We start from the raw sequence: 24,188 nt of genomic DNA, 5'->3' as shown, positions 1-24,188 counted from the left end.
ATTCTGGGTGGGATATGACTTTCATGTAGAATTTTCCAGGCACTGCTCCATTGATTGTCTTTGAGATCCCAGTGTTGCTGTTTGGGGAAGTTGGATGCCATTTTCATTTTTGAAACTTTGTACATGTCCATTGGTTTTTCCCTCTTCTTTAGAAACTTTTAGAATTGTTTTTTTATGTGTTCTGAGACTTTATGACAATGTATGTTGGTGTGGGCCTTTTTTACTTACTGTTTCAGGCTTTTTAGTCCTTGGATTCATCCTTTAACTATGTGGACTTTGCTTCTCCTGTGACCATCCTCCGTTGCCTTGACTGTCCTCCGTTGCCTTGGCCATCCTCCATTGCCTTGACCGTCCTCCATTGTCTTGACCATTCTCCGTTGCCTTGGTCATCCTCTGTTGCCCTGACCTCCCTCCATTCCCTTGACTGTCCTCCATTGCCGTGGCCATCATCGATTGCCTTGACTGTCCTCCATTGCCTTGACTGTCCTCCATTGCCATGGCTGTCATTGATTGCCTGACCATACACTATTGCCTTGACCGTCCTCCATGGCCTTGGCTGTCCTCTGTTGTCTTGGCCGCTCTCCATTGCTTCTCTTCTCTCTGGAATCTCTTGGAGGTTATGCCTCTTAGGTTGATCCTTTCTTTTTTTTTTTTTTTAAACCTTCTCTATTCATTTCCATCTTCTAATTGCTTCTGAGAGAGTTTACTGACTTTATTTTCTAACCTTTTAAAAAAATTTTTTAGTAAGCATTTTAAATTTCTAGGAGCTCTTACTTGTTCTCACGTTTGTTTGCTTCATAGATGCAAGTGGCTTATCCTTCTGAGGCTATGAATGCATTTTTGAAAAGCCTTTCTTGGATTTGCTTGGCCTGTTGTGAATGTCTTTGTGTCTCCTTGCTTTCAGTCTCCGTGTTTCATCTGGAGGTTTCCTTAAATCTCTTGCGATCTGAGATGGATCCTCTAGCAAGACGCGAAAACGTTGACTGGAGGCTGTGTGTGAAAGTGGGCCTGTTTGCCTGGTGAACTTCACTCACACTGGGGCCTCCAAGTGTTGGTGTTTGTGGGTGTTTTCACATTTCCCGTGGACTTTCAGATGTCCTGCTTAAATGATGAAAATATTGGTCACTTCTCAGATTTTCTGATTCCTCCCCCAGAGTTATGACGTCACACTCCTTCAGCGTCTGTTGAAGCGGCACCCCCAGAGCCCACTGCTGGTTGTATCAAACTGGGCTTGCTCAGTGTGCTGAGCAGCAGGAGCGCGTCACTTCGACAGCCTCCTGGGGCGGGTGCACACGGGGGAGAAGTGAGCGAGTTGGCAGGGTGGAGGCAGTGAGCAGTGTGGAGGGGGTGGTGAGGATTTCTAATCCAAGTGGGTTGCTGCAACAGAGCTTGCTCTTTATCTTTGCAACACCTGAGTGCACACAAAGTTAAGAGTTGGTGGTTTTGGAATGTGTAGGTTCTGTTAGAACAGGCTGAGTATATATAGTTATTCTTGCCCATGGTGGTTTGGTGCAGTTTAAATAACTTTTGCGAGTCAGAACAGTTTATTTTATAAGTTATTGCTTTATTTCTTTTCTTACTTCCGTCAACAAATAGATGTGGATGTAGCTTCCTGGGAGAGTCTTGTTCCGTTTTCCACTGGTGAGCCCATAATCCTCAGGTGGGTGGGATGAGCCCCTTGTGACGACAAGCTGACGTCAGCGCCCTGCGGATGGACACACACCCCTACTCCTGTGGCACGTGGGTTTTCACGTGCTGTGTGTGTTGGTGCCTGCTTAGCAGGATGCAGGGATCTTGCTGAGGGCTCTTACAGCGGAATAGTGCTCCTCATTAGCTTGTCCGCCGGTCAGTTAGTGTACGTTTGGCTTGTTTCCTCTCTGCTGCTGTTGGAAATGATAGCTGCAGTGAGTCGGCTTGTCCGCTTGTCTTGCCACTGTGTCACGGGGTGGATTTCTAGAAGTGGAACTGAGTCAGGTCTTACGTGCAGATGTAGTTCTGTGAGACGTCCGCAGATCCCCCTCCATGGGCTCTGTGCCCGTTTGCATTCCTCCCAGCAAGCAACATGTAAGTGCCACTGGAGTGTGCTGTCACACGTGTGGGTTTTTGTCCAGCCGAAGGGTGAGAAACGATGTCCCAGTGTGGTTTTATGTGTGAGGCTGGGTATCTTGTCTTACTTGTAAGGGCCTCTGTGGCCTTCCTTTTTCTGTTCTTATCTCACCCATTTTTCGTGTCTGCTGTCAGAAGCTCTCTCAGTGTTAGAGCTGGTAAGCCGTGTCTGTGGGGTGAGAAATTTGCGTTGTACTTGCTGTTGTATGCAGTTGGCTTCTTGGATGGCCTTCCTTGAGTCCCTGGCCTCTCGCTCCCATCTGTACGGGTCACGAGTCATGCTGGACTTCTGCGCTCAGAGGTGCTATCTGCACTTTCTCTGATAATGTGTGTTTTTGATGCTTTTCTCTCATTTCCTGAAGGGAATACTCCAACAACTTGGAGAAATTTGTGTGAGATGTAAGTTTTGAACCCCTACATGAATGTAAATGTCAGTTGGTAATTTAGCTAGCTTTGGAGTTCTGGGTTCAAAATCCTTTTACCTCAGCTTTGAAGGCATCATTTATCTCCTGTTGTCTAGCCCAGTGTTGAAGGTGGAAGACTAAGTCTAGGACCTCTTTATTTCTTTTAAAAGGGTTTTTAAAAATAGACTTCATTGTTTTAGAACAGTTTTAACTTCATAGCAAAATTCAACAAGAGGGTACAGTGATTCTCAGAGCCCCTGCCCTCTCCCCAGTCTCCCTGTCGGGCAGTGTCACCCACCAGACCGTATGCGTGTTATAGTCGGTCAGCTACACTGACACGTCATCACCCGAAGTCCAGAGTTTACCCAGGGGCTCACTCGATGTTGTACGTTCTCTGGGTTTTGACAAAGGTAGAATGGCACGGATCTTCCCGTACAGTATCATAAGAGTAGTTTCACTGCCCAGAAATCCTCTGTGCTCCACCAGTCATCCCTGCTGCAGCCCACGGCAGCCCTGAACTTTGTGCTGTCCCCATAGTTCTGCCTTTTCCACGATGTCACAGAGTTGGAATCTTGCAGTGTGCAGCCTTGTCAGATTGGCTTCTTTCACTCAGTGATGTGCATTCCGGGTTCCTCCATGTCTTTTCACGGCTTGACGGCTCATTTCTTTTCAGTGCCGAATAATATTCTGTTGTCTGGATGAGGCACAGTTTACTTATCCCTTCACCCACTGAAGGACATCTTGGTTACTTCCAAGTTTTGGTAGTTATGAATAAAGCTGCTATAAACATCTATGTGCAGGTTTTTTTCTTTTTTGAGGAAGATTAACCCTGAGCCAACATCTGCTGCCAATCCTCCTCTTTTTGTTGAGGAAGACTGGCCCTGAGCTAACATCCGTGCCCATCTTCCTCTACTTTATGTGTGAGACTTCTTCCACAGCATGGCTTGCCGAGCGGTGCCATGTCCACACCCGGGATCTAAAACGGCAAATGCTGGGCCACCAAAGTGGAACGTGTGCACTTAACTGCTGCGCCACCCAGCTGGCCCCTATATGCAGGTTTTTGTGTGGACATGTTTTCAGCTCCTTTGGGTACATGCCAAAGAGCATAATTGGTGGACCATATGTTGAGAGTATGTTAGTTTTGTAAGAAACTGGCAAATTTGCATTCCCACCATTAACGAAGGAGAGTTCCTGTTGTTCCACATGCTTTCCAACATTTGGTATTGTCGCTATTTTGGATTGTCACTATTCTAACAGGTGTGTAGTAGTATCTCACTGTTTTGAGTTTGTATTTCTATGATGATGTTAGATGTGGAGCATCTTTTTATATGCTTTTTAACCATCTCTTTGAAGTGTCTGTTAAGCTCTGTGGCTCATTTTTATTTTTTTTTTTAAATTTTTTGTTGAGGTCATAGTAGTTTACAACATTGTGAGATTTCATTTGTACATTATTATTTCCAGTCACCATATAAACGTGCCCCTTCACCCCTTGTGCCCACCCCCCAAACCCCTTCCCTCTGGTAACCGTTAAACTGTTCTCTTTGTCTGTGCTTGTTTATCTCCAACATATGAGTGAAATCATATGGTGTTTGTCTTTTTCTGCCTGGCTTATTTCACTTAATACCCTCAAGGTCCATCCATGTTGTTGCGAATGGGACAATTTTGTCATCTCAATAGATGCAGAGAAAGCATTTGACAAGATCCAACATCCATTTATGATAAAAACTCTCAATAAAATGAGTATAGAAGAAAAGTGCCTCAACATAATAAAGGCCGTATATGACATACCCATTTTATTGAGTGTTTCTATCTTAAATGGGTGCTGTTATCTTGTCAAATGCTTTCTCTGCATCTATTGAGATGATCATGTGGTTTTATTCCTCATTTTGTTAATGTGGTGTATCACATTGATTGATTTGTGGATGTTGAACCATCCCTGTGTCCCTGGTATAAATCCCACTTGATCATGATGTATGATCTTTTTGATGTATTGCTGTATTCGGGTTGCCAATATCTTGTTGAGGATTTTTGCATCTATGTTCATCAGCAATATTGGCCTGTAATTTTCCTTCTTTGTGTTGTCCTTGTCTGGCTTTGGGATCAGGATGATGTTGGCCTTGTAGAATGTGCTGGGAAGTGTTCTGTCTTCCTCAATTTTCTGGAATAGCTTGAGAAGGATAAGTATTAAATCTTTGAATGTTTGATAGAATTCTCCAGAGAAGCCATCTGGTCCTGGACTTTTATTTTTGGGAAAGTTTTCAATTACTGTTTCAATCTCTTTACTTGTGATTGGTCTATTCTGATTCTCTATTTCTTCTTGATTTAGTTTTGGGAGGTTGTATGAGTCTAAGAATCTATCCATTTCTTCTAGATTGTCCATCATATAGTTTTTCATAGTATTTTCTTAGAATCCTTTGTATTTCTGTGGTGTCTGTTGTAATTTCTCCTCTTTCATTTCTAATTATATTTATTTGAGTGTTCTCTTTTTTTCTTTGTGAGTCTGGCTAAGAGTTTGTCAGTTTTGTCTTCTCAAAGAACCAGCTCTTTGTTTCATTGATCCTTTCTGCTCTCTTTTTTGTTTCAATTTCATTTATTTCTACTCTGATTGTTACTATTTCTCTCCTTCTGCTGACTTTGGACTTTGTTCTTTTTCTCATTCTGTTAGGTGTAGTTTAAGATTGCTTATTTGAGATTTTTTTTGTTTGTTAAGGTGGGTCTGTATTGCTATGAATTTTCCTCTTAGGACCACTTTGCTGCATCCCATATGACTTTGTATGTTGTGTTTTCATTTTCCTTTGTCTCCAGATTTTTTGGTTTCTCCTTTAATTTCTTCAGTGATCCATTGGTTGTTCAGTAGCATGTTGTTTGGTCTCCATATCTTTGTCCCTTTCCCAGCTTTTTTCTTATAATTCATTTCTAGTTTCATAGCATTGTTTTTGGAAAAGATGCTTGATATGATTTCACTCTTCTTAAATTAATTGAGGCTTGCCCTGTTTCCCAGCATATGGTCTATCCTTGAGAATATTCCATATGCACTTGAGAAGAATGTGTATTTTGCTGTGTTTGGATGGAGTGTTCTACATACATATATAAAGTTAATCTGGTCTAGTTTCTTGTTTAAATCCACTGTTTTCCTTGTTGACTTTCTGTGTGGATGATCTATCCATTGATGTAAGTGGGATGTTAAGGTCCCCTACTATTACTGTGTTGTTGTTAATATCTCCTTTTAGGTTTGTTAATAGTTGCTTTATGTACTTTGGTGCTCCTGTGTTGGGTGCATATATATTTGTAAGTGTTACGTCTTCTTGGTGGAGTGTTCCTTTTATCATTATACACTGCTCCTCTGTCTCTCATTATCTGTTTCATCTTGAAGTCTGTTTTGTTTGATGTAAGCCTGGCAACACCTGTTTTCTTTTGTTTGCCATTAGCTTGGAGTACCTTCTTCCATCTCTTCACTCTGAGCCTCTGTTTGTCTTTATAGGTGATATGTTTCCTGGAGGCAGCATATTGTTGGGTCTTGTTTTTTTAATCCATCCCACTGCTATGTGTCTTTTTTTTTTTTTTTTTTAAAGATTTTATTTTTTCCTTTTTCTCCCCAAAGCCCCCTGGTACATAGTTGTACATTCTTAGTTGTGGGTCCCTCTCTGGTTGTGGCACGTGGGATGCTGCCCCAGCATGGCCCGACGAGTGCCGCCATGTTCACGCCCAGGATCCCAACCAACGAAACACCTGGCCACCTGCAGCGGAGCACGCGAACTTAACCACTCGGCCACGGTGCCGGCCCCTGCTATGTGTCTTTTGATTGGAGAGTTCAGTCCATTTACATTTAGAGTGATTGTTGATATATGAGGGCTCAATGCTGCCATTTTATTTCTTGTCTTCCAGTTCTGCATTTCCTTTGTTTCTTGTCCCATGTATTTTGGACTACCAATTCAATCAGATAGTTTTCTATGATTATTTTCTTAGTTTTCTCTTTATTTATTGTTTGTGTCTCTATTCTGGTTATTCGTTTAGTGGTTACCATGAGGTTTGTATAAAAAAATCTGTTAGATGAGATAGTTCGTTTTCTGAAAGCCTCTTACTTCCTTAGTCTAAACCAATTTCATCCTCTTCTGTTTCCCCTTCTAAGTACTATGTCACAACTTATTCTATCTTGTGTTGTGAGTTTGTGGTTAAAATGATGAGATTATATTTATTTTTGGTTTTTTCCTTCCCTCTATCTTTAATATTAGAATTGTTTGCTCACCTGTTCTGATCGAAAGCTGCAATTTTCTGATTTTGTCTACCTACTTATCTCCTTGCTCAAGGCTTTTTAAACCCCACCTTCCCAGGTATTAGGACCTTCTTGAACGTTTCTTGTAGTAGGTTTTGTGGTGGTGAACTCCCTCAGCTTTTGTTTAGCTGGGAAAGTTTTTATTTCTCTGTCGTATCTGAAGGATATTTTTGCTGGATAGAGTATTCTTGTCTGAAAATTTTTGTCTTTCAGAATTTTGAATAGATCATTCCACTCTCGTAGCCTATAAGGCTTCTGCTGAGAAATCCACTCCAAGCCTGAGAGGGGTTCCTTTGTAGGTTTTCTTCTGCCTTGCTGCACATAATACTCTTTCTTTGTCATTGAGTGTTGCCACCTTCACTACTATATGCCTTGGAGAAGGTCTTTTTACACTGATATAGTTGGAAGATCTGTTGGCTTCTGTCACTTGTATTTCCAGCTCTTTCCTCAGGCTTGGGAACTTTTTGGCTGTTAGTTCTTTTAACAAGCTTTCTACTCCATTCTCCACTTTCTCTGGAATACCTATAATCCTTCTATGTGTTTCCTAATTGAATCAGATGTTTCTTGGAGAATTTCTTCATTTCTTCTTAGTCTGAGTTTTCTGTCTTTCTCCATCTGAAGCATTTCTATATTTCTGTCCTCCAAACTGCTCATTCGTTCCTCCATAATATCTGCTCTGTTATTCAGGGAGTTTAGGTTTTTCTCTCTCTCTTCCATTGTGTTTTTCATCTCCAACATTTCTGATTGGTTCTTCTTTATAGCTTCAATCTCTTTTGTGAAGAAGTTCCTGCTTTCATTGAACTAACTGTCTGTAGTGTCATGTAACTCGTTGAGTGGTTTTTTTATGATAGGTATTGTGGATTCTCTGTCATTTAGATTGTGAATTTCTGTGCCTTCAGGATTCTTGTCAAGCACGTTCTGGGTGCCTGTCATTTTCCTTCTGGTCTGGAGATTCAATGTGTTTTTTCATACTGCTTGACAGCATGCCTCTGCACAGTGATAGTATCTGGTTGCAGCTCCCACCTGCTGCCACTGGGTGGGCATCAGGCACTGTGTATTCTGAGCCTGCCACGATCCACCACTCCTTTGCTCTCGCTGCTCCTTTCTATCTGTGAGGTGCTCTGGCCAACCTGCTGAGCTAGAGCACCATTTGGGCCATTTTTTAATGAGATTCTTTAATCAGGTTTTCTTATTGGCTGAATTTTAAGAGTTCTTTGTATATTTTGGATAACAGTCCTTTATCAGCTGTGTTGTTTGCAAATGTTTTCTCCTAGTCTGTGGCTTGCTGTCTCATTCTCCTGACAGTGTCTTTCGCAGAGCAGAAGTTTTTAATTTTAATGTTTCCAGTTTATTAATTATGTCTTCCATGGATTATGCCTTTGGTCTTGTAAATAGTCCCTATGCCCAACATCATCTAGGTTTTCTGTGTTGTCGGAGTTTTATAGTTTTGCATTTTACATTTAGGTCTGTGATCCATTTTGAGTTAATTTATGTGAGGGATGGAAGGTCTGTGTCTAAATTGTTTTTTAGTTGCACGTGATGTACAGTTGTTCCGGCATGATTTCTTGAAAAGACTATTTTTTCTCCATTGTGTTGCTTTTGCTCTTTTGTCAAATATTAGTTGAGTATATGGGGATCTGTTTCTGGGCTCTCTCTTTTGTTCCAGTGATCTATTTGTCTCCTCTTTCACCACTACCACACTGTCTTGATTCCTGTCGCTTTATAGTAGGTCTTGGAGTCTGGTAGTGTCAGTCCTCTGGCTGTTTTTTTCCTTCAGTATTGCCTTGGCCAGTCTGTGTCTTTTACCTCTCCATATAATCTTTAGGATCAGTTTGTTGATATCTACAAAATAGCTTGCTAGAATTTTGATTGGGATTACATTGAATCTATAGATCAAGTTGAGAAGAACAGACATCTTGACAATATTCAGTTTTCCTATACACGGATATGGAATATCTCTCTATTTTTATAATTCTTTTTTGATTTCTTTCATTAGAGTTTTGTAGTTTACCTCACATAGCTCTTATATATGGGATCTGTAGTGATCTCTTTCATTTCTTGTATTATTGATTTGTGTCCTCTCTCTTTATTCTTAGTTATCCTGGCTAGAGATTTGTCAGTTTTGATCTTTTCAAAGAACTAGGTTTTTATTCTGTTGATTTTTCTCTATTGATTTCCAGTTCTAAATTTTTTTGATTTATTTTATTTTTCATACTGTCTTTTCCTCTGCTTATTTTACAGAAATTTGCTTTTCTTTTTCTAGTTTCCTAAAATGGAAGATTGGATTTTTAAATTTTAGATCTTTCTTCTTTTCTAATTTATGCATTCATTCTATAAATTTCCCTTTAAGTACTGCTTTCTCTATGTCCCACAAATTTTGGTAAGTTGTATTTTCATTTAGTTTAAAATGTTCTTTAATTGGTGTTGAAATGTCTTCTTTGAACCATGTATTTAGAAGTGTGTTTAATCTCCAAGTATTTTGAGCTTTTCCAGCTACCTTTTTATTATTGGATCTAGTTTAATTTCACTGTGGTCTGAGAGCATATATTTTATCATACGTATTCTTTTAAATTTGTTGAGGTGTGTTTTATGGTTGAGAATGTGGTCTGTCGTGGTGAATGCTCCATGGGAGCTTGAGAAGAAGGTTTATTCTGCTGTCATTGTATGAAGTAGTCTGTAGATGTCCATTATATCCGGTTGATTGATGGAGGTGTTGGGTTCAACTCCATCTTTAGTGATTTTCTGTCTGCTGGATCTATCCATTTCTGGTAGAGGGACATTGAAGTCTCCAACTGTGGTGGTGGATTCATCTGTTTCTCCTTGCAGTCGTATCAGTTTTCGCCTTAGTCTGATGCTCTGCTGTTAAGTGCATATATATCAAGGATTATTATGTCTTCTTGGACAGTTTACCCCTTCATCATAACATGGTGCCTCTCCTTATCCCTGATGATTTCCCTGGTGTGAAATGTCTCTCTGAAACTAACATTGCCACTCTTACTTTATGTTGATCAGTGTTAGCGTAGATCTCTCTCTTCATCACTTTACTTCTTTTCTTTTTTCTTTTCTCCCCAAAGCCCCCCAGTACATAGTTGTGGATCCTAATTGTAGCCCCTTCTAGGGCTTCTATATGAGCTGCCACCACAGCATGGTAACTGACAGACGAAGAGTGTGATTCCATGTGCAGGAAACGAATTCAGGCTGCCAAAGTGGTGAGAGCACCACACTTTAACCACTAGGCCCTCAAGGCTGGCTCTCCATCACTTGCCTTTTTTTTGTAAAGATTTTATTTCTCCTTTTTCTCCCCAAAGCTCCCCAGTACATAGTTGTGTACTTTTAGTTGTGGGTCCTTCTAGTTGTGGCATGTGGGATGCCGCCTCAGCATGGCTTGATGAGCAGTGCCATGTCCGTGCCCAGGATTTGAACTGGTGAAACCCTGGGCCACCAAAGCAGAGCGTGCGAACTTAACCACTCGGCCGTGGGGCTCGCCCCCTCCATCACTTTACTTTTTTTTTTTTTTTAAATTTTTATTTTTTTCGGATGTATATCATATTTCAAATTCTGTATACATTACATCATGTTCACCACCCGAACACTAATTATAGTGCATCCCCTCACATGTGCCCCTAATCACCCCTTTTGCCCTCCCCCCTTCCCCAATGGTAACCACCAGTCCAATCTCCAATGCTATGTGTTTTTTTGCTTTTGTCGTTTTTATCTTCTCCTTATGAGATCATATGGTATTTGACTTTCTCCCTCTGACTTATTTCACTCAGCATACCCTCAAGGACCATCCATGTTGTCACAAATGGCTGGATTTCACCATTTCTTATGGCTGAGTAGTAGCCCATCGTGTATAAATACCACATCTTCTTTATCCATTCGTCCCTTGATGGGCACCTAGGTTGCTTCCAAGTCTTGGCTATTGTGTATAATGCCGCAATGAACATAGAGGTACAAGTATCTTTATGCCTTTGTGTTTCAAGTTCTTTGGATAAATACCCAGCAGTGGAATAGCTGGATCATATGGTAGATCTATCCTTAATTTTCTGAGGATACTCCAAACTGCTTTCCATAGTGGCTGCACCAGTTTGCACTGCCACCAGCAGTGAATGAGGGTTCCCTTCTCTCCACACCCTCTCCAACATTTGCTGTTTCCTGTCTTGTTAATTATAGCCCTTCTGACTGGAGTGAGGTGATACCTCATTGTAGTTCTGATTTGCATTTCCCTGATAGCTAATGATGTTGAGCATCTTTTCATATGCCTGTTGGCCATCTGTATTTCTTCTTTGGAGAAATCTCTGTTCAGATCTTTTGCCCATTTTCTAATTGGATTGTTGTTTTTTTTTTGTTGTTGAGCTGTATGAGTTCTTTGCATATTTTGGATATAACCCCTTATCTGATGTGTGGTTTGCAAATATCTTCTCCCAATTGTTAGGTTGTCTTTTCGTTTTGTTGATGGTTTCCTTTGCTGTGCAGGAACTTTTTAGTTTGATGTAGTCCCATTTGTTCATTTTTTCTTTTGTTTCCCTTGCCCGGTCAGACATGGGACTTGAAAATATGCTGCTCAGACCAATGTCATAGAGCGTACTGCCTGTGTTTTCTTCTAGAAGTCTCATGGTTTCGGGTCTTACATTCAAGCCTTTAATCCATTTTGGGTTGGTTTTTCTGCATGGTGTAAGGGAATGGTCTACTTTCATTCTTTTGCCTGTGGCTGTCTAGTTTTCCCAACACCATTTATTGACGATCCTTTCTCCATCGTATGCTCTTGGCTCCCTTGTCGAATATTAGCTGTCCACAAACTTGTGGGTTTACTTCTGGGCTCTCAATTTTGTTCCATTGATCTGTGTGTCTGTTTTTGTGCCAGTACCATGCTGTTTTGGTTACTATGGCTTTGTAGTATAATTTGAAATCGGGGAGTGTGATACCTCTGGCTTTGTTCTTTTTTCTCAGGAATCTTTGGCTATTCGGGGTCTTTTGTTGTTCCATATAAATTTAAGGATTCTTTGTTCTATTTCTGTAAAAAATGTTGTTGGAACTTTGGTAGGGATTGCGTTGAATCTATAGATTGCTTTAGGAAGTATGGACATTTTAGCAATGTTAATTCTTCCAATCCAAGAGCGTGGAATGTCTTTCCATTTCTTTGTGTCTTCTTCGATTTCTTTCAACAATGTCTTATCCTTTTCAGTGTACAGGTCTTTCACCTCTTTTGTTAAGTATATTCCTAGGTGTTTTATTCTTTTTGTTGCAATTGTAAATGGGATTGTATTCTTAATTTCTCTTTCTGCTACTTCGTTGTTAGTGTATAGAAACACAACCGATTTTTGTACATTGATTTTGTATCCCGCAACTTGACTGTATTCCTTTAATATTTCTAAAAGTTTTTTAGTGGACTCTTTAGGGTTTTCTAGATATAAAATCATGTCATCTGCAAAGAGTGATAGTTTGACTTCTTCTTTTCCCATGTGGATCCTTTTTATTTCTTTTTCGTGCCTGATTGTTCTGGCTAGGACTTGCAGTACTATGTTAAATAAGAGTGGTGACAGTGGGCATCCTTTTCTGGTTGCTGTTCTTAGAGGCATAGCTTTCAGTTTTTCTCCATTGAGAATGATATTTGCTGTGGGTTTGTCATATATGGCCTTTATTATGTTGAGGTATTTTCCTTCTATACCCATTTTATTTAGAGTTTTTATCATAAATGGATGCTGTATCTTGTCAAATGCTTTCTCTGCATCTATTGAAATGATCATGTGATTTTTATTCTTCATTTTGTTAATGTGGTGTATCACTTTGATAGATTTGCAGATGTTGAACCATCCCTGCATCCCCGGAATGAAACCCACTTGATCATGATGTATGATCTTTTTAATGTATTGTTGTATTCGATTTGCTAGTATTTTGTTGAGGATTTTTGCATCGATGTTCATCAGTGATATTGGCCTGTAATTTCCTTTTTTTGTGTTGTCCTTGTCTGGTTTTGTTATTAGGATAATGTTTGCTTTGTAGAAGGAGGTAGGAAGCCTCCCCTCCTCTTCAATGTTTTGGAAGAGTTTGAGGAGGATAGGTATTAGGTCTTCTTTGAATGTTTGGTAGAATTCACCAAGGAAGCCATCTGGTCCTGGACTTTTATTTTTTGGGAGGTTTTTAATTGCTGTTTCGATCTCCTTACTGGTGATCGGTCTATTCAAATTTTCTACATCTTCTTGGTCCAGCTTTGGAACGTTGTATGTTTCTAAGAATTTATCCATTTCCTCCAGATTATCCAATTTGTTGGCGTATAGCTTTTCATAGTATTCTCTTATTATCTTTTGTATTTCTGAGGTGTCCGTTGTAATCTCTCCTCTTTGATTTCTGATTTTATTTATTTCAGCCCTCTCTTTTTTTCTTGGTGAGTCTAGCTAAGGGTTTGTCAATTTTGTTTATCTTTTTGAAGAATCAGCTCTTGTTTTCATTAATTTTTGCTATTTTTTTTAGTCTCTATTTCGTGTGTTTCTGCTCTGATTTTTATTATTTCCTTCCTTCTGCTGATTTTGGGCTTTGTTTGTTGTTCTTTTTCCAGTACCTTTAGGTGCACTTTTAGATTGTCTATTTGGGATTTTTCTTCTTTGTTGAGGTAGGCCTGAATTGCTATAAACTTCCCTCGTAGAACTGCTTTTGCTGTATCCCACAGATTTTGGCATGTCATGTTTTCATTTTCGTTTGTCTCCAGGAATTTTTTTTTTCTTCTCTGATTTCTTTATTGACCCAATCATTGTTCAGTAGCATTTTGTTCAATCTCCACATTTTTGTGGCTTTTCTGGTTTTTTTTCTGTAGTTGATTTCCAGTTTCATACCTTTGTGCTCAGAAAAGATGCATGGTGTTATTCTGATCTTCTTAAATTTATTTAGACTTGTTTTGTGGCCTAATATGTGATCAATCCTGGAGAATGTTCCATCGGCATTTGAAAAGAATGTGTATTCTGTGGTTTTTGGATGGAATGTTCTGTATATATCTACTAAGTCCATCTGGTCTCATGTGTCCTTTAAGGTGAGTGTTTCCTTGTTGATCTTCTGTTTGGATGATCTATCCATTGGTGTAAGTGGAGTGTTAAAGTCCCCTACTATTATTGTGTTACTGTCTATTTCTCCTCTTATGTCTGTTAATAATTGCTTTATATATTTAGGTGCTCCTATGCTGGGTGCGTAGATATTTACAAGTGTTATATTTTCTTGTTGGATTGTTCCCTTTATCGTAATGTACAGTTTTTGTTTTAAAGTCTATTTTGTCTGATATAAGTATTGCTACCCCCGCTTTCTTTTCTTTGCCATTTGCATGGAATATCTTTTTCCATCCTTTCACTTTCAGTTTGTGAGTGTCTGTAGGTCTGAAGTGTGTCTCTTGTATGCAGCATATACATGGATCTTGTTTTTTTATCCAGTTGGCCACCCTATAGCATTTGATTGTAGCATTTAGTGCATTGACATTTAAAGTAGCTATTGATAAATATGTATTTATTGCCATTTTGTCACTTTTTCTTTTTTGGGGGTGTTTTAGTAGTTCTTCTCAGTTCCTTTCTTTTTCTCTTGCTGTCTTCCCTTGTGGTTTGATGGTTATCTTTAGTAATAGGTTTGATTTCTTTTGTGTTACTTTTTTTATTGCTTGTTATAGGTTTCTGGTTTGTGGTTACCATGAGGATCCTATTTGATATACTATGCATATAACAGTCTATTGACCTCTTTCTAAAAGCTCTACTTTTTCACTCCCCTCCTCCCACGTTATATGCTTGTCACATCGTATATAGTCTTTTGTTTAGTGTGTGTCTATCCATTACTCTCTTATCATTGAAATAGGTAATTTTAGTACATTTGTCTTTTAACCTTCATATTACCTTCACAGGTAGTTGATCTGCAGCTTTACTATACTTTTACCTTACAAGTGATTTTATTGCCTATTTTTTCTTGTTGTTGTTTTGGGTTTTTTTGATAATTTTTTTCTTTTATCTCTCTTTGTAGTCATTGCTTTCCCACTTATATAAGTCCCTTCAGCATTTTTTGTAGAACTGGTTTCTTGGTGATAAACTCCTTTAATTTTTGCTTGTCTGGGAAGCTCTTTATCTCTCCTTCCATTCTGAATGACAGCCTTGATGGATAGCGTATTCTTGGTTGCAGGTTTTTTCCTTTTAGCACTTCAAATATGTTGTGCCGTAGGGGTCTCGGCTGAGAAGTCTGCTGACAGCCTGATGGGCTTCCCTTTATATGTCACTTGTGGCCTTTCTCTTGCTGCTTTTAGGATTCTCTCTCTGTCTTTAATTTTAGACATTTTGATTATAATATGTCTCGGTGTGGGCCTCTTTGGGCTTCTCATGTTTGAAGCTCTCTGTGCTTCCTGAACTTGGATGTCTGTTTCCTTCCTCAGGTGAGGAAAATTTTCCTCTATTATTTCGACACATAAATTTTCTGCCCCTTTGTCTCTCTCTTCTCCTTCTGGGACCCCTATAATCCGAATGTTAGCATGCTTGATATTGTCCCAGAGTTCCCTTACACTGTTCTCATTCTGTCTAGTTCTTTTTTCTCTTTTCTGTTCTGCTTGGGTGATTTCCTCTAATCTTTGGTCTAGCTCGCTGATCCATTCTTCTGCTTCCCCTGCTCTGCTATTGAGACCCTCTAGTGAATTTCTCATTTTGAGTATTGTATTCTTCATTTCCGATTGGCTCTTTTTTATATCTTCCAGTTCTTTGCTCATGTGCTCACTGTGTTCATGCATTCTTCTCTGCATATCTGTGAGAATCCTCATTATGTTTTGTTTGAATTCTTTGTCAAGGAGGTCGCTAGATTCTGTTTCACTTAGTTCTTTTTCTGGTGTTTTGTAGTGTTCCCTTGCTTGGAAAGTATTGCTTTGCCTCCTCATTATACCTCTTTCTCTGTGCTATTTTCTTTGTACTAGGTGAGTTGGCTATGTCTCCTGATCTTGGAGAAGTGGCCTTATGTATGAGATGCCTTATGAGGCCCAGCAGTGTGCTTCCCTCTCGTCACCAGACCATAAGAACCAGGAGTGACCCCTTTGTGGGCTAATTATGTACTTTTGCTGTGGCAGGGTTGCTCCCACTGCAGGTACCCGGGGAGTCTGATCTTTCCTTCCCTGGCCAGCTGTTTGTAAATCCGGTTTGGATGGGCCTCAGCACTGTTGGCTACAAAGTCTATTAGCACACTCTTATTGTAATTGTCTTCTTAATTGGGTTGGTACCCAGTGTAGCTGTTTGCTAGGCTCATGGGCGTACAGTTGTGATAGGCCTGAGGCCAACAAGGCTGATGTCAGTTCTCTTAGGAGTGCAGCTGAGTAGGGCTCTCCCTTGGCATGGAGGCCCTCAGTTGTTTCAGGCTTTGGAAGGTGGGGCTGATCTTTTTTATGGCTGTTTGTGAAACACAAGTCTTCTGCCGCTGATAAGCCTCACCCCCCTCTGGACCTCATACACTGTCAGCACAGTCCTGGTCCATGCACACTTCTCAACCCCCTGGAGCGTACCCCACCGCTGCACTGCAGAGGCCCCCACCTCTGCCCCAATGCTCCCCACAGTTCACCTGGTCCTCACACAAGCCCTGCCCCACAGAGGCACACACCTTTGCCTGCCTGTAGAGGATCAAGGCATTCAGTCAGTGCAGGCTGAAAAGTAGCCTGAGGGCTTGCTGTTAGGTGGGGCCAGTCCCTAGGGCGGGTTGCCTGCCCTGGCTGACCTGGATTAAATCTGTGCTCTAGTGGGTGTGGCAGACCGCTGGGCTGGCAGACTGCTGGGCTAACAGCCCAAGGGGCGCACCTCAATGGCCCCCACCTGTGCCCATATCAGCCCGCCTGGACCAGCTCAGAACAACGGCCCCCATCAATGACTCAGTCTCCGGAGAGGATCCTCCTCTCACCAAGATGCCCCCAGAGCCCACCAGGTGAGTCTCGTTTCACCAAAGGACAGTCACTCTTCTCTCTGGTGATTTTAGGTTGCTGCAATGAGTGAGTTTGTGCGTGGGCCCTTTAAGACCCAGATCTTTTCGGCTTTCGGCTGATAGCTTTTCTGGGGTGTCCTCGCTGCAGTTATTAGCCAGCAAAGCCAGGCAGTAAGACCCCCTCTCAGTTGGGCTGAGTCCGAAGGATGGTTATAGCAGTATTGCCCCCGCTCCAGACCTCACTCCTCCAAGGAGGGCTCGTACCTTAGGTTGGCTCCCACCTGGCCAGCTGAGAAGCTCTGCTGCTCCCAAAGGTGGCTGTTTTACTGCCTCTTCTGCTTTCATCAGGACTGTCCCTTATTGTGGGGGTTCTTTTTATCCAGTTTTCGGTTTTCAATCCAGGGTAATTCTTCCTAAAATTGTTGTAACCTGGTTGTGTTCGTGGGAGGAGGCGAGTTCAACGTCTGCTCAAGCGCCGTATTGAGGAGAACTCCTTTACTTTTAATCTAAATTCGTCTTTGTATTTAAAGTGGGTTTCTTGCGGACAACATACAGCGTGGGCTTGTGTTCCTATCCACTCTGACAGTCTCTTTTGACTGATCCATTTTGACCGTTGATGTTGGGGGTGGTTATCGGATTAATATCAGCTGTATTTATTACTATTTTCTATTCATTGCCAGTGTTCTTCCTTCCTATTTTTGTTTTCCACTCTTTTCCTGCCTTTTATGGTTTTAATTGAACATTTACATGATTCCTCTTTCTCTCTCTTCTTGTGTCAATTATACTTCTGTTTTACGTTTTTACTCCTGGAGTTTGCGAGATACATTTACAAGTAATCCAAGCGTACTTCCAAGTAGTACTAGAGCTCCACTGTAGAGTGTCCCTTAGAGAACTGAGTATTCTGACTCCTTCCTCCAGGCCTTTGTACCTTTGCTGTCTTTCACTTACATATAAGCTATAATCATCTAGTACATTGTTGCTAATGTTATTTTAAATAAAAGTCAGTTCAATTAAGAATATGAAAAATGAAATTTTTGATTTTACCATCACTTCTTCCAGCTCTAATGTTTTTTATTTCTGTCGATCTGAGTTTCTGAACTGTATCTTTGTCCTTCTCTCTGAAGAATTTCTTTTAACGTTTCTTGTAGGACAGATCTCCAGGGAACAAATTCCTTCCGTTTTTGTTGGAGCAAGACTGTTTGTCCTTTTCTTTTGAAGGGTAGTTCTGCAGAATACAAAGTTGTAGCTTTATTTTTTATTTCTGTCAACACTTTAAATGTTTTACTCTGCGCTCTTTTTGCTCATGTGGTTTTTGAGGAGCAGCTGGATGTCACTCTTATCCTGCTTCTCTGTAGTTAGGCGTTTTCCCCTTGGGCTTCTTTCAGGATCTTCCCTCTACCCTGGTTTTGTGTGGTTTGAATATGGTAAGCCTGTGTGTACTTCTTTTTGCATTTGTTCTCCCTGTTGATCTCTGAGCTTCCTGGATCTGTGCTTTGGTGTCTGCTGTTCCTTTGGGGAGATCGTCAGCCGTCATTGCTTCTGTTCTTTCTCGTCTTTTTGGTCTTCCCACTATGCTCAGGTTACAACAGCATCGTCCCACAGTTTTCAGATATTCTGTTTGTTTTTCCTCATCTCTCTTTGTTCTCTTTGCTCTTCAGTTTTGGAAGTTTCTGTTGACTTATCCTCAGGCTCAGGGGTTCTTTCCTCAGCCATGTCCCATCTTCCAGTGAGTCCATCACAGACGTTCTTCATTTCTGTTACGGTGTTTTTGATCTCTACCATGTTTTTTTGATTTTCTTTTCTTATTTCCGTCTCTCTGCTTACATTATTCATCTGTCCTTGCATGTTGTCTACTTTTTTTTATTAGAGTCCTTAGCATATTATTCACAGTTATTTTAAATTTTTGGTCTGATAATTCTGACTTCCCTGCCATAAATGAATCTGGTTCTCATGCTTGCTGTGTCTCATTAAAACTGTGATTTTTGCTTTTTAATAGGCTTTGTAAGTTTTTGATGAAAGCCAGGCATGTACCGGGTAAAAGGAAGTCCAGTAAAGAAGCCTTTAGTGATATGTGGGTGAGGTGTGGGATTGGTGATGCATCCCCTGTTGCTGGGATTAGATCTCAGTCTACAGTGAATCTATGCCACTGGACTGTGACCTCCAAAGTCCTTCTGAGTGTCCTCCCCTCTTATGTGGTGCAGGACGGCCAGGGTTTGAAATTTCTGTTACATGAGAGGATGGCCAGGGTTTGAAATTTCTGTTACATGAGAGGATGGCCAGGGTTTGAAATTTCTGTTACATGAGAGGGTGGCCAGAGAGAGTTGGCGTTGGGTGTTCCCCTTCACCAGGGCCATTTACGCCCTGATACAAACCCCCGCAGGTTAGACTCTGATAAAAGTTTCCCTCCAGGGCAGGGCTTGCTAAGAACAGAGAGCTTTCGATGTATTTCAAAATGCATACTTTCCCCTACTTCCAGCAGTAGGAGGTGATCTTTCTTTGATCTTCAGTCTGAGAATCTGGGTAGAGCTCATGGAGGTAAAACTCATAAAGATGAGGATGACCCCCCTGAGAATGACCGGGTCCACTGGAGTTTTTCTGTCTTAGCCTTGTCTATACTGAGCCTCCAGTAGTTGGTCAGTTACTGTTGAGGTCTTCGTACCCCAGCGCTGGTTCCTGTGGAGGTTTCTGCTCTGGTGAAGTGGGATTCTCTGTCTCCATCCACATGTCTCTTTGTCCAGCTTTGGGGCAGCAGACCTTGTGAGCTTAACTTCTGACCAATCTAAGAAAAGTTGTTGGTTTTTCAGCTTGTTCAACCTTTTACTTGTCATTAGGATGGAGCGATGACTTCCAGGCTCTTAACGTGCTGGACCAGAAATAGGAAGTTCTCTGTATTCATTTTTCTTTAATTTTCAAGAGCTCTTGTGTTCTCTTTCCGTAGCCTCTTGTTCCCATTTTGTTACTCTAGTGTTTCCCTTTTCTGGAGGGGCCGCTTCTGTTATCTCATCTCTGTTCTTCTTGGGTGATTTCATGAACAGCTGTACTGCTTGTTTTTGTCTTTCTCGGTCATACCACTGAGGTGTTTTCATTCATGCTTAAGGATCAAGGATTAATTAGAATGGCTTACCTTTTCTTGAGTGATCAATACAAGATTGTGTCTGCCATGGTGTTCTTCTAAATGGGAAAGTCAGCTTTGTGTGGGGCCCGAAAAGCTCCTCAGAGAGCTCCGTTGTTGCCAGCACTCTCTTCTGTCACTTCCAGCGCCTCACCCTGCCCAGCTCCTGTCTGACTCAGCGTAGCAAAACCAGGTCGTGGTTCCCCTCCGTGCACTGCTGTCCACATATTGCTTGGATGCAGGGACAGGGATGTTGCTGTTAGGCAGGGGACGAACTGAATGCTAAAGTTGGCTGCCCTTTCCGCGTGTTTTCAGTCTGGGGAGGGCGGGGATCCTGATGCCTGATGCAGTTCCAGTAGAGCTTGAACAAATCCTGTATCTTCATGTCTGCTTTTGCATTTCTTGTCTCCTTGTCCTTGTCTACTCTAAGCCTAGAGATGTTCCAGGGATGCTTCAGGTAGATTTGCTCTCCTTCCCATCTGTGTCTCATTTTTGTCCCTGAGCTGCCACGTGGCTCAGTGCAGGTAAACATGCTGGGTGAAAGTGTGGGCGAGTGGCTCTTTTAGCAGTCAGGGCCGTGTCTTGCCATCTTTATCTGTGGACCAGAACGTACAGTCTTACGCAGCCCAATTGGCCAAATACCTTCTTTTTCAGTTACCTTTTTAAAATTGTAAACATAGCATTAATACAGAAATTTGTTTAAGCAGTACACATCTTAATGTAAGGCCAGAGAGAGAGAACTTTGCAGATAACCTGGAAGCCCCTTCCTCCGCCCAGGAAAACCACGGTTCTGAGTTTATGGTAACAAAGCCCTTTGTTTCCTTTATGTTCTTGTTACTTAGTGTGAATCTTGGTCAATATCGTAAGTACTGCTTTTCTGCATTCCACAGATTTTGATAGATTGTTTTCATTTTTATTTCTTCAAAATAGGTGAATTTTTATTGTGATTTTGTATTTCAAGCATGGATTTTTAGAAGATAGTTGATTAGTTTTCAAATACTGGAGTGTTTCCAAACCTTATTTATTTCTAGTTTAATTCTGATGTGGTCAGAGAATGTACTTCATATGATTTCAAGTTGTTTTAAGTGTGTTGGTTTGTTTCATGAGTAGCATGTGATATATCTGAGTTAATGTCCCACATGAACTTGGAAAAAATGTATGGGTATGTCAGTTTTTGTTGTCAGTTCTGTCAGTCTTTGCTTTATGTATTTCAGTATTCTGCATTTAAGTTCATATACACAAAAGATTGTTATGGCTTCTTGATTAATTGACTTTTATCATTTTGAAATGTTAGTAATAATTGTCTTTTCCTTTTTTATATGGTCGCTTGTGTGGCACAGACTATTTACATTTAACGTCATCGTTGCTGTTGTCAGTTTGAAGGTGTTTTGCTGGATGTAGTGTTCTAGTCCATAGTTGGTTGCTTGGTTTATCTGCTTTAGCTGTGCCTGGAAGGTTTGTTCCCCTGTCTTCTGGCGTACATTGTTTCTGATAGATCTGGAGCCAGTATTTTCTTTGTTTCCTGTATTTAATGTGTCTTTGTTCTTTGGTTGTTTTAAAAATATTTTCTTGGTCAGCGATTTTCAGAAATTTGGTCAGGCTGTGCCTTGGCGAGGTTTTCTTGTTTTTATCTTACTTGGCTTCGCTGAGCTTTTTGGCTACATGGTTGTATACTTACTGCATCTGGAAAACTTGCTGCCAGTTTTTTTTCAGGTTTTTTTTCTTTCACTCCTTTGTCCTCTTTATTGTGGAGTCCAGTGTCATTGATGTTAGGCCACTTGATGTCCCACAGGTCACTGAGGCTGTTCATTTTCTCCAGTTTTTTCCCTGTGTGTCATTTTGGATAGTTTGCATCATTGTCATGTCTCAAGTTCACTGATCTTTTCATCTGTGGGGTCTAATCTGCTCTTAATCACATCCAACAATTCTTTTCATTTTGCATCATGTATTTTTCACTAGTTTCATTTGGGTTCCCCCCCCCCATTTTTCTATTTAAAGGGTTTTTGTCTTCCTTTAGATATTTGAGCATATTTATTATAGTTCTTTCAACATCTTTACCTGTTATTTACATCATTTTGGTTATAGCCTGCTTAGTTCTGGGGTTACAGTCTGCTGTTGTCTGCATGTCTGGTGATTTTTGTGGGGGCACTGGCCGTTGGAAACGTGTGGTGGAGTGCTGGGGTTTGTTGATGTCCTTCAGTGAGTGTTGGAGTTTGTTTTGGTGAGCAGATGCTGGGATGGGTTTACAGCGGCTTTTATCCTTAGGGCCATTGCCACCTTCCTGCTAAGGGGTTACCTCTTTGTGGTTTTTACTGACTGTCCCCCATGGACTTTGAACAACTTTCATACCTTCCCAGGTTAGTGTCTAGCCAGACTGAAGAGCCCCCGGGTGTTTGGAGCTCCTTCGGAGATCTCCCTCCTTGCCAGCACTTTCTTCCTCGACTTCCAGCTGCCTCGCCCTCCCCAGCTCCAGTCTGTCTCAGCGTGGCAAAACCAGGTCGTGGTTCCCCCTTCACATTCCGTGGTTCACAGATTGCTCTTGGAACATGGTCTGGGTTGGTGCGGGCTCCGCTGGGGCCCCCTCGTCCCATAGGCCTGTGCCGCCTGTCCCCCGATGTCTGCGTCCGGGAGTTTCGTATCGTCTTTCCTGGTTTCTAGTTGTTTGTGGCAGGAAGGCAAGTGCTGTACCTTTACTGCTTTATGCCTAGGGTTGTCACTTTCTTTTTGGGGATGTTTTTGTGCACAGGATCTTGGTTTTGTGTTTTATGGCTGATTTGAGAGATGAACTGGTGTCCCTGTCACTTTCCAGAACCCCTCATGTCTCCTTTTTAAAGTTAAGTGAACAAATGACTTTTTACATGCTGGCTATTTACAGTTTATTTTCATTTCATGCTCTGTCTAGCAGTTTTTCAGAAGTTTATTTTTCCTGAGTTTTGACTATTTTTTATCCATTTTTCATTGACTTATGCTCACTTCTCTTTTAGGCCATGCTGGTGTGTCTGCAAGCATGATGAAGAAAAGGACGTCCCACAAGTAAGCCGTTCTGAGCCTTGCTTTTAGGTGGCAGGTGTGCCTTTGGTTGCAGGGGATGTAAGGTCACCTGTGTGAGGCCCTCTCTGCCCTGTAAGGAGGAGGCCTTGGCTTGCAGTGGCTGGCCTCACGTACCTTGCTGCATGCTGAGCAGAAGCATGTGGTCATGTCCCCATCCAGTCCCTTCTCCCCGGCCTGACCTAAGTGTGCCTGGGTCTGTCCTTCCACCTTGAGCAGCCTCTGGGCCATGATTCCCCCTCCAGCCGTATGGGAGCTGGACTGATGGAAGTGTCAGTTGTGGCGAGGGTGGCAGCTGCATGGGGAACCCTTCCTGCTTCTGTCCTTGGAAGGGCTGCATGCTCGGGGTGCAGATCCCTCTCCAGGTCTTGGATCCACTGCTGGACAAGGAGCTCCTTGTGGACAGAGCCCATAGCTCGTGCTTGAGGGCCTAGCTAGCACACTGCTGGGCACACTCACTGCTGTATAGCATTTTCAGGTGAATGAAGAGCTTGTAATTTAGAGAAAGCATATGCATGACAAAAGAATTAAATAGCCATGTATTTTAAGTGATAAATCCTAAAGTCTGTAGGTAGCAGAGTACAGAAGCCACCTTTTTCTCCCTGAAATCTTTTGGTGTGTGACATGGTTATATCCAAAAAGAAAATTGAGATACTTTCTTAAATAGTAATGTCCACTTGTACTGTATTCTCTTGATAGATTTCACAGGTACCCACCAGTACTGGTGACTGCCATTGCACCATGGAAAGCACTCTAACAAATTAGTTCTGATTGTGCGTCTTAATCATAGATTGTTAAGTATGGAAGAGACCCTCCTTGACCCTAGCGTCTCCGTAGCCTCTCATTGTAGCAGTTGTTTCCCAGTTACTCATATGGGAAGGCTCTGCCCCTGATCACTGCACTGTAGTGGCTGGAGAGCATGAGAGGCCTCTTGACTGTGGTGGAAGGTATCCACAGATAAAACACCCTCACTGACTGTTGGCGATTAAGGCAGACGTGCGTCTCGCGTAAGTGATACGTGGACACATGATGTAGATATCTGTACTGTTCAGTGTAGAGAGTTAAAATGTGAAGGTAATGTGGGTATGCTCTTGTGTCCCTGTGCCTCGATAAAGTGTTTCTCGAATTTCGTTCTTTTGCCCATCACCATCAGTTCTGCCACATCCAGATAGCTGATACCTAACGTATGTCCGTTCACTACCACGTCATTGCCATCTATGATAAACCATCTCTTGGCACAAATAGAAAGTAACAATAAAAAGCAGAAATATGAGCCATAAAAATTAGGTAATGATGAAAACTTAAATATAGTGGGAAGTAAAAGCAAATTACCCAT

At 41.5% G+C, this 24,188-nt stretch overlaps 1 protein-coding gene across 7 annotated transcripts in view; it reads left to right on the top strand.

Moving 5' to 3' along the window:
- SPIN1 (spindlin 1) overlaps positions 1–24,188 on the top strand; it is a 72,440-nt gene that overhangs the window by 24,812 nt on the left and 23,440 nt on the right. For all 7 annotated transcript variants that reach the window (XM_070495973.1, XM_044757016.2, XM_070495972.1 and 4 more), the window contains one exon: positions 22,789–22,837. In XM_070495973.1, coding sequence (XP_070352074.1) covers positions 22,789–22,837 — 49 coding nt within the window. The remainder of the gene's footprint in view (positions 1–22,788; positions 22,838–24,188) is intronic.

Source organism: Equus asinus, chromosome 23 (assembly GCF_041296235.1).
Source record: "Equus asinus isolate D_3611 breed Donkey chromosome 23, EquAss-T2T_v2, whole genome shotgun sequence".
Classification (NCBI taxonomy): Eukaryota; Metazoa; Chordata; class Mammalia; order Perissodactyla; family Equidae; genus Equus; species Equus asinus.
The sequence above is the reverse complement of the archived record's forward strand: the minus strand, read 5'-3'. Positions and strand labels throughout refer to the sequence as shown.